Source organism: Protopterus annectens, chromosome 5.part1, assembly GCF_019279795.1.
Source record: "Protopterus annectens isolate FY-2018-M chromosome 5.part1, PAN1.0, whole genome shotgun sequence".
Taxonomy (NCBI): domain Eukaryota; kingdom Metazoa; phylum Chordata; order Ceratodontiformes; family Protopteridae; genus Protopterus; species Protopterus annectens.
Genome location: NC_056736.1, coordinates 275,139,661 through 275,154,653, shown reverse-complemented (window position 1 = coordinate 275,154,653; position 14,993 = coordinate 275,139,661). Strand labels below are relative to the sequence as shown.

Sequence of the window (14,993 nt, the reverse complement as noted above, 5' to 3'; positions counted from 1 at the left end):
AAGTTTTCATGCTTGTTCCACAGTTTGTGATAAGAAGTTAACATGAGTTTTGGAAAAGTATTTTAACATTGGTAAAATTAAAGGTAGCCATATGGAAACCTTCATTCATGTAGAGGGTAGAAACCAAGAATTGGCCTTTTATTAGTGATCCAGTTGCTCACAGTGTTGATTCCTTTTGGAATTTGTTGTAGATGGTTAAAGTTTACTTTAGCAGCAGATGAGAATGGAGTTGTCAGCATACTGTGTAAGCTGCATGCTTTTTATCAAATTTAAATATGTTGTTTGTAGAGCTAAGGATTGATTTCTTGATAAATTTAAAGTCTGTATTACATTTGGGTGAGAGCCATGTTTGCCAGGCCAGATTGCTTGAGATCTGTTAGTTACTGAACCAATTGAGTGAGCTTTTATTTGTGAAATTGCAAATAAGTAAAGTGTAGTCAACAACTCAAAAGCCTTGGAGAAGTTAAAAGACAACAGTTGCATTGTACAGACTTTTGTTTGGCTTTTGTGTTTGGTTGGCATAATGGTTAAGATGTTTATCTCACAGATACAAGGCACAGGGTTTGATTCTACCTTTGAGGGAAATTGATTAGGCTTAAAATGGCCCACAAGATCAGCTGGTCTAGTACTTACAGATGAACTCATAAACCAGTGTTGGTGCTTTGCCAGTGACTGAATCAGTGCTGATGATAGGTTAGTGGTTAGCTGGATTGGTGAGAGGAGATGTGCAGGTTGAGGATTAACACGTTTTCAAGTATCTTAGAGGGCTAAGGATGATGATATGACCTAGACAGGGGGAATTATCCAGACTTCTTTCCATAAATGTGATACTAGTTCCTTTCTAAGGCACCTGCTATAATCTGTAGTGCGCTACAAATGCATGTTTTATTTTGTAGGTGTCTCAGAACCAGATTGGTTGAACTGGGCTTAAAGTAGAAATAATGTATTGATTTTTATGAGGTTATTTGCAGCTCCTGCAGGTGGTTGAATTATTTGCATTTTTTTTATTGAAAAATATTATTAGATGGCTGCTGCTGTGTTAGTATGAGTTCCGTCTGGAAGGGTTGTCCTTGTCTGTACTATTTTGCCCCTGTTGCTTCATTATTCCCATTTAGTAAGATGTGCAGTTTTCCAGATCTGACCCTTAAAAGTGTTAAGCAGCAGTCTTTTTGTGCATGCATTCATTGTTTGCTCTTGTTTAAGTCCTCCATTCTTCTGTCTTTGCTTTGTATTACATTACGCACTGTTAATCCAGTATCTTCTTTCTTCTTAACTCCCTTAAGTCTTTGTGAATTGCTGACTGTGTAAGACAGATTAATGAAGAAGTCCTGTAAGTTTTTGTTTCCTTTGAAATGAAAATTACAGCATGAATATACGATTACAGTGTCAAAGTTGAAGAGATGTGATTTCTTGGATTTTGTCTACTGTGAGCAGGCACATATACCTCAAGGTTATCTGCAGGTCACCCACAGTGACAGCCATACTCACAAATACATACCACCAAAGGAGAAGATATACATGCAGTACATCTACTGGCTGTTGCAAAGGTGAACCACATCTTTTGTGTCTTGTCTGATAGTGACACACAGACACTCTGATGTTAGTGCTCCTTTGGATGGCATAGAAGAATGCTTGCAGCCTAAAGCAGTGTTATAATGCAGTGTACAGAGGACATGCAGTTTAATGTTTATGATGACAATGTTGCATCTCCACAATAATAAGCAACTGTTGTATTTATGTATGAGCAGCTGTTTTATATATTTCAGCTTTTATATCTTCAACAACTGTGAGTGAGAGTGACATATGCAACTTGTACGGCTGAGCTAGAATTGTTGACATAAACCAACAATGCATATTTTCCTCTAGAAATTTTCACTTGTGGTGGCATGGCTTAGTCATTTTATAGACAAGCCCATATATATGTTTATACTATGTGTAACTACAGTGCCTCTTATTGTATATGTACATAGCATTTGTGTGGAAAAGCTGTCCATGACCAATGTGGCACAGATAATTGGGTACAGATAGAGGACTTATCAGACCTGTGCTGCAGAGGGGAACAGGAAAAGGAGAAAAAAATAATGATGTTGTGTTCTGTGTAACATGAATGTAGAGAAATGATGTACTTGTCATTGAAGGTAACAGTGTTTTAACTTGCTTTTCAGCCCGACTTGAAGCACCACAGATAAATTGCATTAATGAAAATACAGCTGTTGACCTTACGTGTGAGACAAGTTCCTCTGAACCTATCACATATCACTGGAATTTCCAACCTTGTACAACAAATTCAGATGACTGTGAATTGAAGGATAACAATGAAATGATTACTGTCAGAAATGCAATCAGCTACATGTCGCAGGAAGTTTACTGTACTGTGAACAACAGCCTGCACAGTATTCGTAGTGAGTCTGTTCTCATTAGGAATTGCATCACAGGTGAGTGAGTGACATATTCAAGATAAGCTTTTGATTGGTTTCCTGACATGACCCAGAAAAAAAAATGATGGACAGATTAATTGTTAATGCACCAGGCATTTGGAATACTACCATTTATCAGTTATAACTGTGTTATATAATTTTGTGATAAATGCAAATTAAGATGTGTCATTTATAAAAATGAAGCAACATATGTAGTTTCAGGGCATTTAAAGAGTTCATCTGCTATTTGAAAATTATAGGAAGGAGTTAAATTGAGAGGTTTGTGTTTTTGGATTTGGTACTATTAATCACACAGCTACAGTTATCAGTGCCTTTTTGTCACAATTGATAAGCCAAAATGTTACTAATAATATATTAATTTTTTTTTCTTTGGAACGCTTTGAACTGTATACCCACTTACATTTATTCTAGAAGTGAATTGCTGTTTCTTGGGCCAGAGACAGCTTGCCTGATACGACAAATTCAAGCTGGTGTACATAAATAATCTGGGTTTCTCAGTTTCATCTCCAACTAGTTGTATGGATACATTTTAAAACTACATATAAAATGTTAGTGTATATCTAAGCATGGCATAACACGTACACACAGTAGTGATAGCTGCATAGTGATTTATCAAAAGCAAGTTCCTTTTTCACTTTTACAAATTTTTTGTTGAGTTGTATGCATGGGCAAACACAATAAATTTTGTTACAGTAGCAGAGTACCCATAGCAGAAGAGTATGTGAATGCACAAAAAGTCTTTATTTGCAGACAGGTAAATGCAGTAGCAGAGCCTTTAAACTGTGCAGTAGTATAGTTGTTCAAGTTACATAAATTTAGCAGTACAAATTAGTTTTATTATTATGTCACTTAAAATATCCTATCTGTGCAGTAGCAGTTTGGTAATGCGTAAGCGGCACTACAGTACTGAGACAGTGAAGGGTAGGAACAGTCCAAACAGTTGAAAACTGCACATCCCATTTGCATCTGCTGCTTTTGCACTTCATTTGTGGACACAGTGCATTCTTCATGTAACAGTTTTGGACCCAGTATGTTCTTCATGTAACTGTTTTACTGCAAATTGATTTTTGACAAATTTATGCAACACCATTTGCACAGGTTCATGAGGTAAATGATCACAGATAGTATGTTGAAAATTTAGTGCAAAAAGTTGAGAAATGTTGAAAAAGGTTGAATTTATGGCTGTTTGTTCAGCTTAAAAGTGTAATACAGAATGCTGAAAGTCTCATACTTTTAATTCTTAATTAAACAAACACTCATTATGTCATGGTTTTATAAGTTTTAATTTCAATTTTTCCACAGTCTTGTAACTTCTGCTGATTGATTTACATAGGTATTGTGCATTATTTTATATGCCCTACAAATGATCCTTTTTAAAAACCTGCTTTTCTTCTAGACTCAACTAAAAACTTAACCAGGGGTGGTCTTTCATTTAACATTACCCTATCCCTTTATATTTGCCTGTGCTATTCTGTTTGCCTGTACTTTATCAGTCCCTTCTAGGGAAGGCAGTCTCCAACCTGCAGTCCAGACTCCTGCTTGCCCTCATCCCACTGTACATTGGGTCCTTTGCTAATTTTCTCCAAAAACTTCCAGCCCCCTCTAGCATATTTTCTATGCCCATTTGCAGTAATCCCTATTGGTATCTCCATTCCCATGTTGGTTTAGTTCTTAAAATACTTTCTACGACTTTATAAATATAATATTGTGTGACTGCTATTATTCTGTCTGCATCCAAAAGCATATTCTCTCCTTATTTCATGACCCACCCACCCCCATTTCAACATAATTTTTTTCTACTTTGATTTGTAATCTTCTGCCTGCGTTATGTGTATGAACCTTAACACTGCAGATCTAAAGTATCCTTTCAAATCTGGTCATACTAAAACTACCTTGTTCTATGGGGAGAAACAAATTATCATACTGAACCAACTTTTATCCCCTTTCCCTCCAAAATAGATTCCTTTAGTTCTATATTAATTATGGTCTTCTCTGGTTGATAAGAATACGTCTTATCTGTATGCAGTAGTAAAAGGGCTAGAATAATTTCACTGTTTGTACCTTACCATTTGTATCCATAATCAAGAGCTTCCAACTTCTCAGTTTTTTACTGTTTTTGTTTATTATTTTCCTACATATCTTTAACCGCCATATTAGAATCCTTTTTAGTGCAAAAACCTAAGTGTATGCTCACATTTTTAGTAAGCTTATATCCATTAGAACAATTAGGTGGGTCCTAGTTCAGCCATCAAAGGAAATGAGCATTGAACTGAATATTGGATCCTATCCATTGAATGTTCATTCAGTGAACGTCCATTTATTTCAATAGGGAAAGTAATTAGTTGGCCAGCACTGCCCCATCTGTCCTTTTCCCCACTGTAGTGTGGTCTCAGAGTTGGTATATTTAGTTAGAGTGGTGTGGGAGGGGGTGAAGCCCCCCATCTGAGTAGGTTTGAAATATTGCGGTGTGTGAGATGGCCAACTAGTTACTTTCCCTTTTGAATAAATGAATATTCGCTGAATGAACATTCAGTGGATAAGTTTCATTGTTCAGCCGTTCGATGCTCATTTCTTTCAGTGACTGAATATAGACCCCAATTAGGGTGGTCCCAGTTAATAAAAGGTAACACTTCCTATGTGACTTGAGTGCTATTGTATGTAACAGAACATTTTGTTAATAAAAAAGTAGCAAATAATCTATACTTAGTGTAGATTACAATTTAATCTCAGACGATGTATCTGTTGAGTATGGATCCACCACAATCACGAACGGATGTGCAGAATCAATGTGTAGTCTTTTCAGTATCCAGTAGAAATTCCCATGAAGACAGTGGTGTTTATCTGTATATTGTTTATTCTATCTTACAAGGTGCTCATTATACATATGTAACACGATCTCTTCATCAAACTTTGAACATGACACAAACTTTTGTGCTAGAGTTTTCATTTCTCACAATACTAACCTGTTGAACACATAATTTTCTCAGTACTGTTTTCACTTTCCATTGAAGTTTACATGCGCCCATTGAAAGAATGCAACCTTTTTTTCTGTAGTAATGGAAAAGTTCTCCTATGATACACTTTTAAGCTTTCATCTGCTATAGGAGTCCAACATTCCCTCACAAAGTTTAGAATACTTGACAGTCCGTTGTCATTCCTTGTTCTGGCTGTTGTTTCAGCTCTTATTGGGATTTTTTGAACTGTTCATGAGTGCACCTGCAAAATCAATATGCAGTCTTTTCCAGTATTCAGTAGAAAATGTTCATAGATGCAGTGCTGTTTATCTCTACATCTTTTATTTCATCGTACATAGTATTCATTATGCATGTGTTATCAGTCTCGTCATCTAAATTTGTCCATTGCGTGAACTTTTGTACCAGGGTTTTCTTTTAGTGTACCAGTCTGTCTGACATGCAGTTGTTCCAGTACTACTTTCAGTGCCTGTGGGATTTTAGCTGTTCCCCAAAGGAAACACCATTTCCCTAGTGGTAATTCAAATCTCCTATTTCTAAACTTTCATCTAGTCTGTGAGGTCAACTTGTTTAAAGTTTAGTACACATTAAATTTCATGTCATTTCTTCTTGTTCAAGTGAAAATTTCAGCTGTTAGTGGGATATCTTGGAAGTGGTTATGTAATCTCTAAGTATGTATACAAGTTTATTTAATCTACTACTTTATAAATAATTTATGGGTACAGAATTCTTGGGAGGCCATCTACTGTGTTCTGCCCTTTTGGCATTATGTATTCAGCATTGTAATTGTAAGCTAGTAAGTTGATTGCCCATCCCTGAATACGTGCTGCTGCCATAACGGACAGACAGTTATGATCACCAAACGGTGTTAACAAGAGTTTAAGGTTTGTAATTAGCTTAAACTTTCCACCCAACAGACACCGATGGAATTTCTTTACTCCAAATTTAAAGTTGTACCTTTTTTATATCTGTGTGTGTGTGTGTGTGTGTGTGTGTGTGTGTGTGTGTGTGTGTGTGTCTTTCGGCTTTTCCCGGTTAGGGGTCGCCACAGCTCTCCAGAACATCAGTCCATTAATGATGGGCAGTAGATTTTTGTGCGCTGGTTTGCCAAGCCTAACACACATCCTTCAATGAAGGAATGCCCATTCACACATGTCGCCACACAGAAGACGCTCTAACTGAGAATTGAACGGGCAACGTCTAACTGAGGCGACAACGCTACTGCAGCACCACCACCGCAGTTTTATATATGTATATATATATATATATATATATATATATATATATATATATATATATACACACACACACACACACAGCAGAACTAAAATGAAGGTTATCAAGATCAGGTACCCAAAAGCATATGAAAATAAACATCCAAAGTAAAGTATGACAACTGCCATAGCTAAAACAAGGAGGCTTTATTAATAAAATTGATAAGCACTTTCAGGTTAACATAACCCTTCTTCCAATCAAGTGTCAAACAAACAAACACATTTAAATAATGTAACAACCTATACAATTTCCATCAATAAAGTGCCAAAAATGTTTGGCAAATCCAAATTAACATGTTGATTAGACGTATGAATAAACCAGTCATCACGTAATATGCTCCGTTTCCTTAAACCAATGGCTATACATCATGATTCACCAGTAGGGATAAATAAAATAAAAGCAAATAAACCAATGGTGATGCTGTTTTCCTAACTTGTCATTATATTATATCCATGAATATAATGACCTGTATATCACATTTTATTTATTTTACATTTTTTTACCGGGATAGTCCGACTGGACACATATCCATTTACAGTGGAGGCCCAGGGAGAAATGCTCCACAATTAGATTAACATCAACATGGCAATACAAACAATAATATAATGGGATAATGTAATAATAATATAACGGTGGTAAGTAGAGACGTAAAAAGTCTCATACAATCCAGTCTAAACAATACATCAGCAGTAAGTGAGTAAATTTACAAAGATAGAGAGTCTCATACATCAAGCTTTAACACTGGATTAGTGAGATAGGATAAAATAATAAAAAAATTATAAGATTAGACACGACATATTATACAGTTGCAAGTTGACAGTAAGATACTCACTGTAACATATATACAGTAGCGCTAGCAGGAAAGAAGGTGTAAAGTGTGCTGAGATTGTGAGATTCATGTTATACACAGGCATAACCATGTATTCATAAAATGTGATTTGAGAGCATTTTTGAAATGTGTGTTAATGGGGTCAGAGAAGGGAGGAGGTTATTCCAGGATCTCGCTATGGCATAAGAAAAAAAGGGCTTTCCCTGAGTTGTTAGCTTTAGAGATGCAAAGGAGGAATTTCTCAGTAGATCGGTGAGGGCAGTTAGTTCTGTATGGAGAAAGTAACTGGCTAAGTGCTGTTTTTTTTTCAGGATGTCCAGCAATATTAAAGGCAATGACTAGCTGGTTGTAATTGAGTAGCTGGGGAAGTTCTAACCATCATAGTTCCCTTAGAGCTTGACAGTGATGGTTCTGAAGGTGGAGTTGTTAGCAATCTTGGCAATTTTATTGTAACATGGTTCAAGTCTGGTGAGATCAAGTTTTCTGACTTGGGTAAGAATTGGTGCGGCATGTATTTAGAGTGGAGAGTAGATGGGTTTGGGCTAGAGTGATCTGTGCCTGTTCTGAGAGGAATTGTTTATGCCTATATAGGGTTCCCATTTTTTTTGTGGACCTTTTTTATGGTTTGTGAGATATGGACATTGAAGAGTAGGTTATTGTCAATTTCTACACCAAGGAGTTTGGTATGGACACATGGCAATATGCTGGTACCATTTTTGGAAGAGCTTGAAAAGGATAGGAGGGTAGATTTAGATTTGTTGGGGGTGAAAAGTAGCAGTTTTGTCTTACTGGGGTTTAGGATTAGTTGGATATGAGAAATCCAACTTTTTACAGAACTGAAGGATTTTTGTGTGAGTTGTAGAGTGGAAAGTGATGGAGCAGAGCAGATAAGATTTAACTCGTCAGCATTTTGTATAAAGGAGGCATGCTGGGTGGAGGTGTGTAGATTGTTGGTAAATATGGAGAAGAGTAGAGGGCCTAAAATTGAGCCTTGTGGTATGCCTATTGTATTTGGGAGTAAAGGAGATTGTATGCCTTGCCATTAAATTGATTGCTGCCTATGTGACAGAGCTTTACAGCTTTTAAACCTTTTTTAACCTTTAATAGCTTTTAAAGCTTTTAAACCAGGCAATAAGTCTTTTACATTAATAAAGCAGGAAATTTTAGACAAAAGCACCTTGTTATCATTTAAATTTGTTGTATCATTTTTTGAAAACAAAATGCTGAATTTTATTAGATTTTAAAGAACTATAAAAACAATATGTTAAGCATTGATGTCAGGAATCAATCATAACCATGAGCTTGAATTGGTAACCAATCATACAAATTTAGGATTATAAACCAATAATTGGCAGATACTGATGGTGTCATCCAGTGAAAGTATTACATCTTTTCACCAATGATTAAATGGGTCTAGATTACATACACAAACGCTTTAATGTCTGAATCTCTGAAGGTCAACCTTCAGAAATCGAACAGTTAAAAGTTCGTATATGTAACAAAATAAAAAAAAAAGTAAAAGTAAAGGGTTCTAGCAGGGTGGCAAGCCACCCTGCACCCCCCGCTACTTAAATATGCCAACTCTGAGATCGCACTTCAGTGCACTACAGTGCGTAAACGGGAAATGTCCCATTCCCTACACTGTAACGCGATCTTGGAGTTGGTATATTTAAGTAGCGGGGGTGTGGGGCATGCAGGGGGGGGCTTGCCCCCTGCTTACACCCTTTAATTATTTTTTTTTACTTTTTTTTTTTTTTTTTTTTTAAGTTTTAAAGATATTCAAACATTTAAATGTTCAAGCTCTAAAGGTCGACCTTTAGAGATTCGAACATTTAAGCGTTCGTGGATCTAATATAGACGCTGATTAAATGTGTTGGTGTCTAATAGCCAATCAAAATTGTGCCAATTTACTACTAAATAATGTGGTGTTAGATCTTGTGTAGGCTCATGTTCTATAATAAAAAATGTGTTAATCATGTTAAAAAAATATAAATATAAACCTATATAAAAAAAAACCTGCAACAAAAAAATCTTTAATTCAGTGGCCAACAATTACATGTGTAATTGCCATGCACACACCTCTCTAACTGCCCGTCTTTGTCACTGGAGCACTGGGTGCTAAACTGCTAATCATGTATTTTGAATCGTATAATGTGCTAATCACCACCTTCTTTCATCACAAGTAACAGAATTTGACTTTTGCAGAACTTTGTCTTCATGTTGGGATTCGGCAACATGTTTGCCTTTAGACCACACTGTATATCTAATTCAACTTCAGCATGTACTTCAGTTTTCGCTTATTCAGCAAACTCTGACTCATGAACTTTGTTTTCAGTTTAATGTAAGCTTTTTTAATTGGTTCCACCCACATAAGATTGGATCAGCTTCTGTTATCTTAACAAATGGAAACTGTTCATTTTGTAACATACTCTAACCATACCCTGGCCAGTACTGATAAAATCTGTCCACTAATTATTTTTAACTATTATGGCATCCAGCAGTTTTTTTAGAAACATTGAAGCATTTCTCAGATGTAACTGATAATACTGCTTCTGTATATGTATCAGTCTCAGTTTCATGTTATTATAGACATACATTTATGTATTTATTTATTTATACATTTAAGTAGACAGATAGGCTGGTCGAGATGACCTTTTAAAATTTTGACTTGGGCCAAAGGCATATATTATAGGTGTATCACTGAGTATTTTACAGTAAATATAAATTATGCCTTTTGCAATAGTATAGCATTTTCAGTTTAGTGGCAAGGACTGTTTTGTACATGGATGTAGACAAGGTAAATGCATGTCGGTAGTGTGGTACTTAAACCAAAACCAAGCAGAAACTTTGCAGTGTGGAGGGTGTGAAGTTCACTCCTTGAAATATGTTATGCACCTTGGTCACTAATAAAATCTGAACTTTAAAATACATACTACAAAATAATGAAATAGGTAGTCCACAGTTTAGTTAAAAATGGAATATCCTTTACTGAAGTACAGTAGTCTCAGTTTACAGTATGGTCTTAAGGGGAAGGGGGACTTGATTAAAGCAAAGAGTTTAATGCTTTTATTGCTCTTAACACAGCCACCCTCTGTAACCACTCCCTTGCTGCAAATAATGTGATTATATATATGAATTAATGAATGTCTTTAATGCTTTTCATTATACAGACACCAAAACCACAAATCAAATGAGGAACCAGGAAAAAAAAAACAGAACTTCTTGTTGTTGTTTGTCTTTCGGCTTTTTCCCGGTAAGGGATCAAAAAAACCCAGAACAATAACCAAAAATATTCCCAGGTGAAATGGACTGCTCAGGAGGCACAAACCAAAAATTCCTAAACAGCTTTCAGTGACCAGACCTCTAGGGTGTCCAGACCATTTGCTGATGAAGGAACGTGTGCCTGCTGTAACAAAGGAAGAAGCCTCCCAAGGCAGCAACACAGTCCCCTTCTCTAGTCTGCAGGTTACCTAATCTGGCAAGCAAACAAAAATAATTGTCTTTCAGCTTCACCCTTTAGGGTCACCACAGTGGATCACCAGTCCGCAGATTGATTGGCAGTGAAGTTTTTACGGTGTCTGGTTGCCAGTCCAGTGCTCAACCTTCACAGAAGGAACACACACACACACACACACACACACACACACACACACACACACTCTGCATGTCTTTAAAACTCACTCAATCACAGGGAGGACATACAGACAACACACAGAAGGCTCTCCAGCTGAGAATTGAACTGGAGAACCTCTTGCTGTAGGGCAACAATGCTAACTGTTGCACCACAAAAGTTCTCAATTTTTTTTTCAGGTGTATACACAACAGCATAATAAGCATAGCTTTCCCTGCTAACACAAGCAAATCTTATTTTTAATTTTCTACAAAGCAAAGACTCCATCATTTGCTGATAAGAACTCTCCTTCTCAAGTTCACAACACTCTAATTTTAAATTTAGTTTGAGTCACACCCAGCTAGTTTAGATTCCAACTCCAGATTTTTAACACTTTCAGGAACACATCCAAGATTCTGTCTGAGATTGCATAAGCTATAAAATGTTGGGGCTGAAGTTCATGCTGTCAGCTGCATGGACTCGTATACCAGAGAATATACATGTTTTGTTTATTAGATTGTCCAAATGTGTATGACCTATTTTCACTGGGTGTCCAGTGAGAAAATCTCTGTGTATACTTGCACAGCTAAGAAGGACATATACATATATGCATTTAAATCATTTTAGTTGACGGTGAAATTTAAGGTGAAAGATGTTAGTTGTAGACTAATTAGTCATAAAATTTAACATGGAAGTTATTAAAACTTTTATAAATATATATATATATATATATATATATATATATATATATATATATATATATATATAGATAGATATACACACAAACATTTTTTTGTCAAAAGGAAATTATGTTTACTTTGGTTAGTAAACTTCTTTGAGAAAGTCCCTAAACATACCTGGCCAAGGCGTTTGACGCTTCTCTTATGTTGGAATTGTATACAAGTATAAAAGCCTTCATATAGACCCTTATATTTTCAGATGGGTAGCAAACTGACTGACAGATAAAACCACATATTTAAAGTAGCAGGTATCACCTCAATAAACAAAAAAGAAGAGCATGGCCAAGATGGCTAACTGAGAACAGCAACTGATGAAAGCTCTGTGACTGAAAACTTTTCTCTGGCAGAAAATATAATAAAAATAAAATAAAATTTGGAAATACTTGTTAGTTAATTTTATTCGCTAACAGAGAAAAGATTTATAGCTTCAAGTTCTTCAAAAGCTGCAATTTTCCTGTCAGAATTTCAGCTGCATGGTTAAGAAAGAAGAGACTTCAGCATGAGCCACTCAAGAAATGGTATTCAGAATTCTTGTGTTAAAAAAGGCATCTAGTATGCAGGATATATTACTTAAAGTTGACAAAATGGATGCCAAAACAGAAAGTTTCAAAAAGAGAACAGAAAGAAGATGGAACATTTAGAATTTCTTATGAAACAGTAAAGTACACAAATCAGCAGTCTGTAAGAATAGAAGAAGCTTTAAATGACCATGGAGGTAGAATAACTGAAGGTGAGTCTCAGACTGAATTTCTTTTAAAATAAAATGACTGAGTGACAGATAGAGTTAATGGCATATTTATTTTTATTTATTTATTTGCTTTTGTTGACTGGGAAAGTCTGCTGGGCTGAAATGAGCCCATTTTCAGTGGAGACCTGGGGAGAAAAGCTCCATAACAGAATATAAGATAATAGAAATATATTAAAAAAGAGTATCTAAAATATAGCGAAGTCACAAAAATGTGTATCAAACAGGAGAATAACTTGGAACATTGTACAATTCAATGGCTGTTAGTTAAGGAGTGAACTCTGATTCATGGCAGGGTATCAATATATAAAAAGTTTACAGATAAGCCATACACATATACAATAATATATTACATTTTAAACAGATGGACTAGTCAGAGTACCTTATGTAGTATGCATAAACAAGAGTAGGTAACTACAGTAATTTTCATATGCCAATTGAGGCAAAATTTGATATACAAAATTTAATATAGCTGGATTTCCAAGGGTGACATATTAAGTTGGAAGAAAGAGATGAGTGTTAGAAAACAGACTGAAATTAAACATTAGAATTTATGCTATAACTGAAAAGTATGAGGGAGACAGTATAATAAATTTCTTAATCACCTGGCTACATAAAACATTAGATCTACCTGAAACCTTATGGGCACATAGATCCCTTAGAGCACCATCAAAGAAGGAAAACTCACCACCACATTCAGTTGCAGTTAAGTTCATGTCTAGTTTAGAAAATGACCAAATATTAAAAACAGCATGGTCAGGCCCACCTATTAAAATAGGTGAACATGTAGTCAGATTTGACAATGATTATTCCAGTAAAGTGACAAGTAAAAGAAAATCCTGCTTACCACTGATCAAGGAACTTAAAAAGAACAATATTAATGCCACTTTGTGCTTCCTGCAAAGACAAAATTATTTCTTTCTGCAGTAACTAAAATATTTGACATACTGGAGGATGTGTCCACTTTTGTCAACAAAATTAAAATCCTTAATAGTACTGAAGAAATGGATTGAAACAGTATATCCCTCAAGAGACAGAGTGCTCTGAATTCCCAGAAAACTGCTTCTAAGATTAAAAAGTTTAAAAACAAGTGACTTTTATTTTCTAATAACCGCAAACACTGAAAGAATGACTCTGAAATAGCGTAGCAAAATTTTATTTAACGCTTTCGTCGAAAAGACTTCTTCAGAATAATAAAAATATAAGACTTGCCACATTTAAATGCATACATTCCACCCCACTACAATTAACAAATCAGCCAATAATTCAGTTAGCAAATGCATCTGCTTAAAACACTAAGCAATAGAAAATAAAAAAATGTAAAAATATAAAAAACATAATAATGATAAAACCTTTGATTTCCTTATACAGCCAACTTCCTTTCTTATAAAAAAACATTTAATGTTAATGCTATCATTAAGTCCAGGTGGACTGTCAGCTCCCAACCTCAATTGCCACGATGTTTCTTTTCTTTCTACTTTGTTTTTAATGTTGCCCTCCTCAAATCTTTGCAAATGTGTTCTAATACAAAAAAATACATTTTTATAAACTGTACACACAGAGGCATGTCTGTATAAAGCATTGTTAGTATTCTTAATCTTAATAGCGTAATAATGTTCTTTAATACATTTGCTCAACTGCCTGGTGGTCATACCTATATAAAATGCTGTGCACCCAGAGAATATATATATTTTTTATTTTCTATTGCTTATTGTTTTAAGCAGATGCATTTAATTGAATAATTTAATTATTGGCTGATTTGTTAATTGTAGTGGGGTGGAATTTATGCATTTAAATGTGGTAAGTCTTATACTTGTATTATTCTAAAGAAGTCTTTTTGACGAAAGCGTTGAATAAAATTTAAAATTTTGCTGTGCTATTTCAGAGTTGTTCCTCTGGTTCTTCCAGTGTTTGTGGTTATTAGTCAAGTTTACACTGAGTGCCGTTTTGTTTTTTTGTTATGGCATGTGTCCCAGAGGAAGACCTTATAGATTTAACTCTACAGTCAGTAATGGACAGTCAGCAACCTTTGTTTCTGAACTTGGCAACATTCAGAAGTCTTTAGCTGCTTTGGCTAAGAAAATTTGTCTCAATGAGTTTAAGGACACTACTTCTGATTATGCCTCCAATTCCTCATTGATGTGTGTCCACAGGGGGTACACCAGCTAGCACCAATAGAGGGGTGAGTGGATCTAACCGAGAAACTTCGTAAAAAGATGTGGCAACTGCTTTGAAACATATACCTGAACCTTTTTTACCACTGTCTTTCCCCACAGAGAACAGCGATTTGGAGAACAATGATTTGCCTGACCAGTTTTTTTGAACTGGAGAAGGGGCTTAAAAATATAAAGCATTAATTGTGGAGAACAAGTACTTTGACTGTT

At 35.5% G+C, this 14,993-nt stretch overlaps 1 protein-coding gene across 1 annotated transcript in view; it reads left to right on the top strand.

Moving 5' to 3' along the window:
• Nucleotides 1-14,993, top strand: part of LOC122803148 — a 601,848-nt gene that overhangs the window by 466,740 nt on the left and 120,115 nt on the right. The window contains exon 4 of the mRNA XM_044072768.1: nt 2,166-2,435. Within this exon, the coding sequence (XP_043928703.1) occupies nt 2,166-2,435 (270 nt within the window). The remainder of the gene's footprint in view (nt 1-2,165; nt 2,436-14,993) is intronic.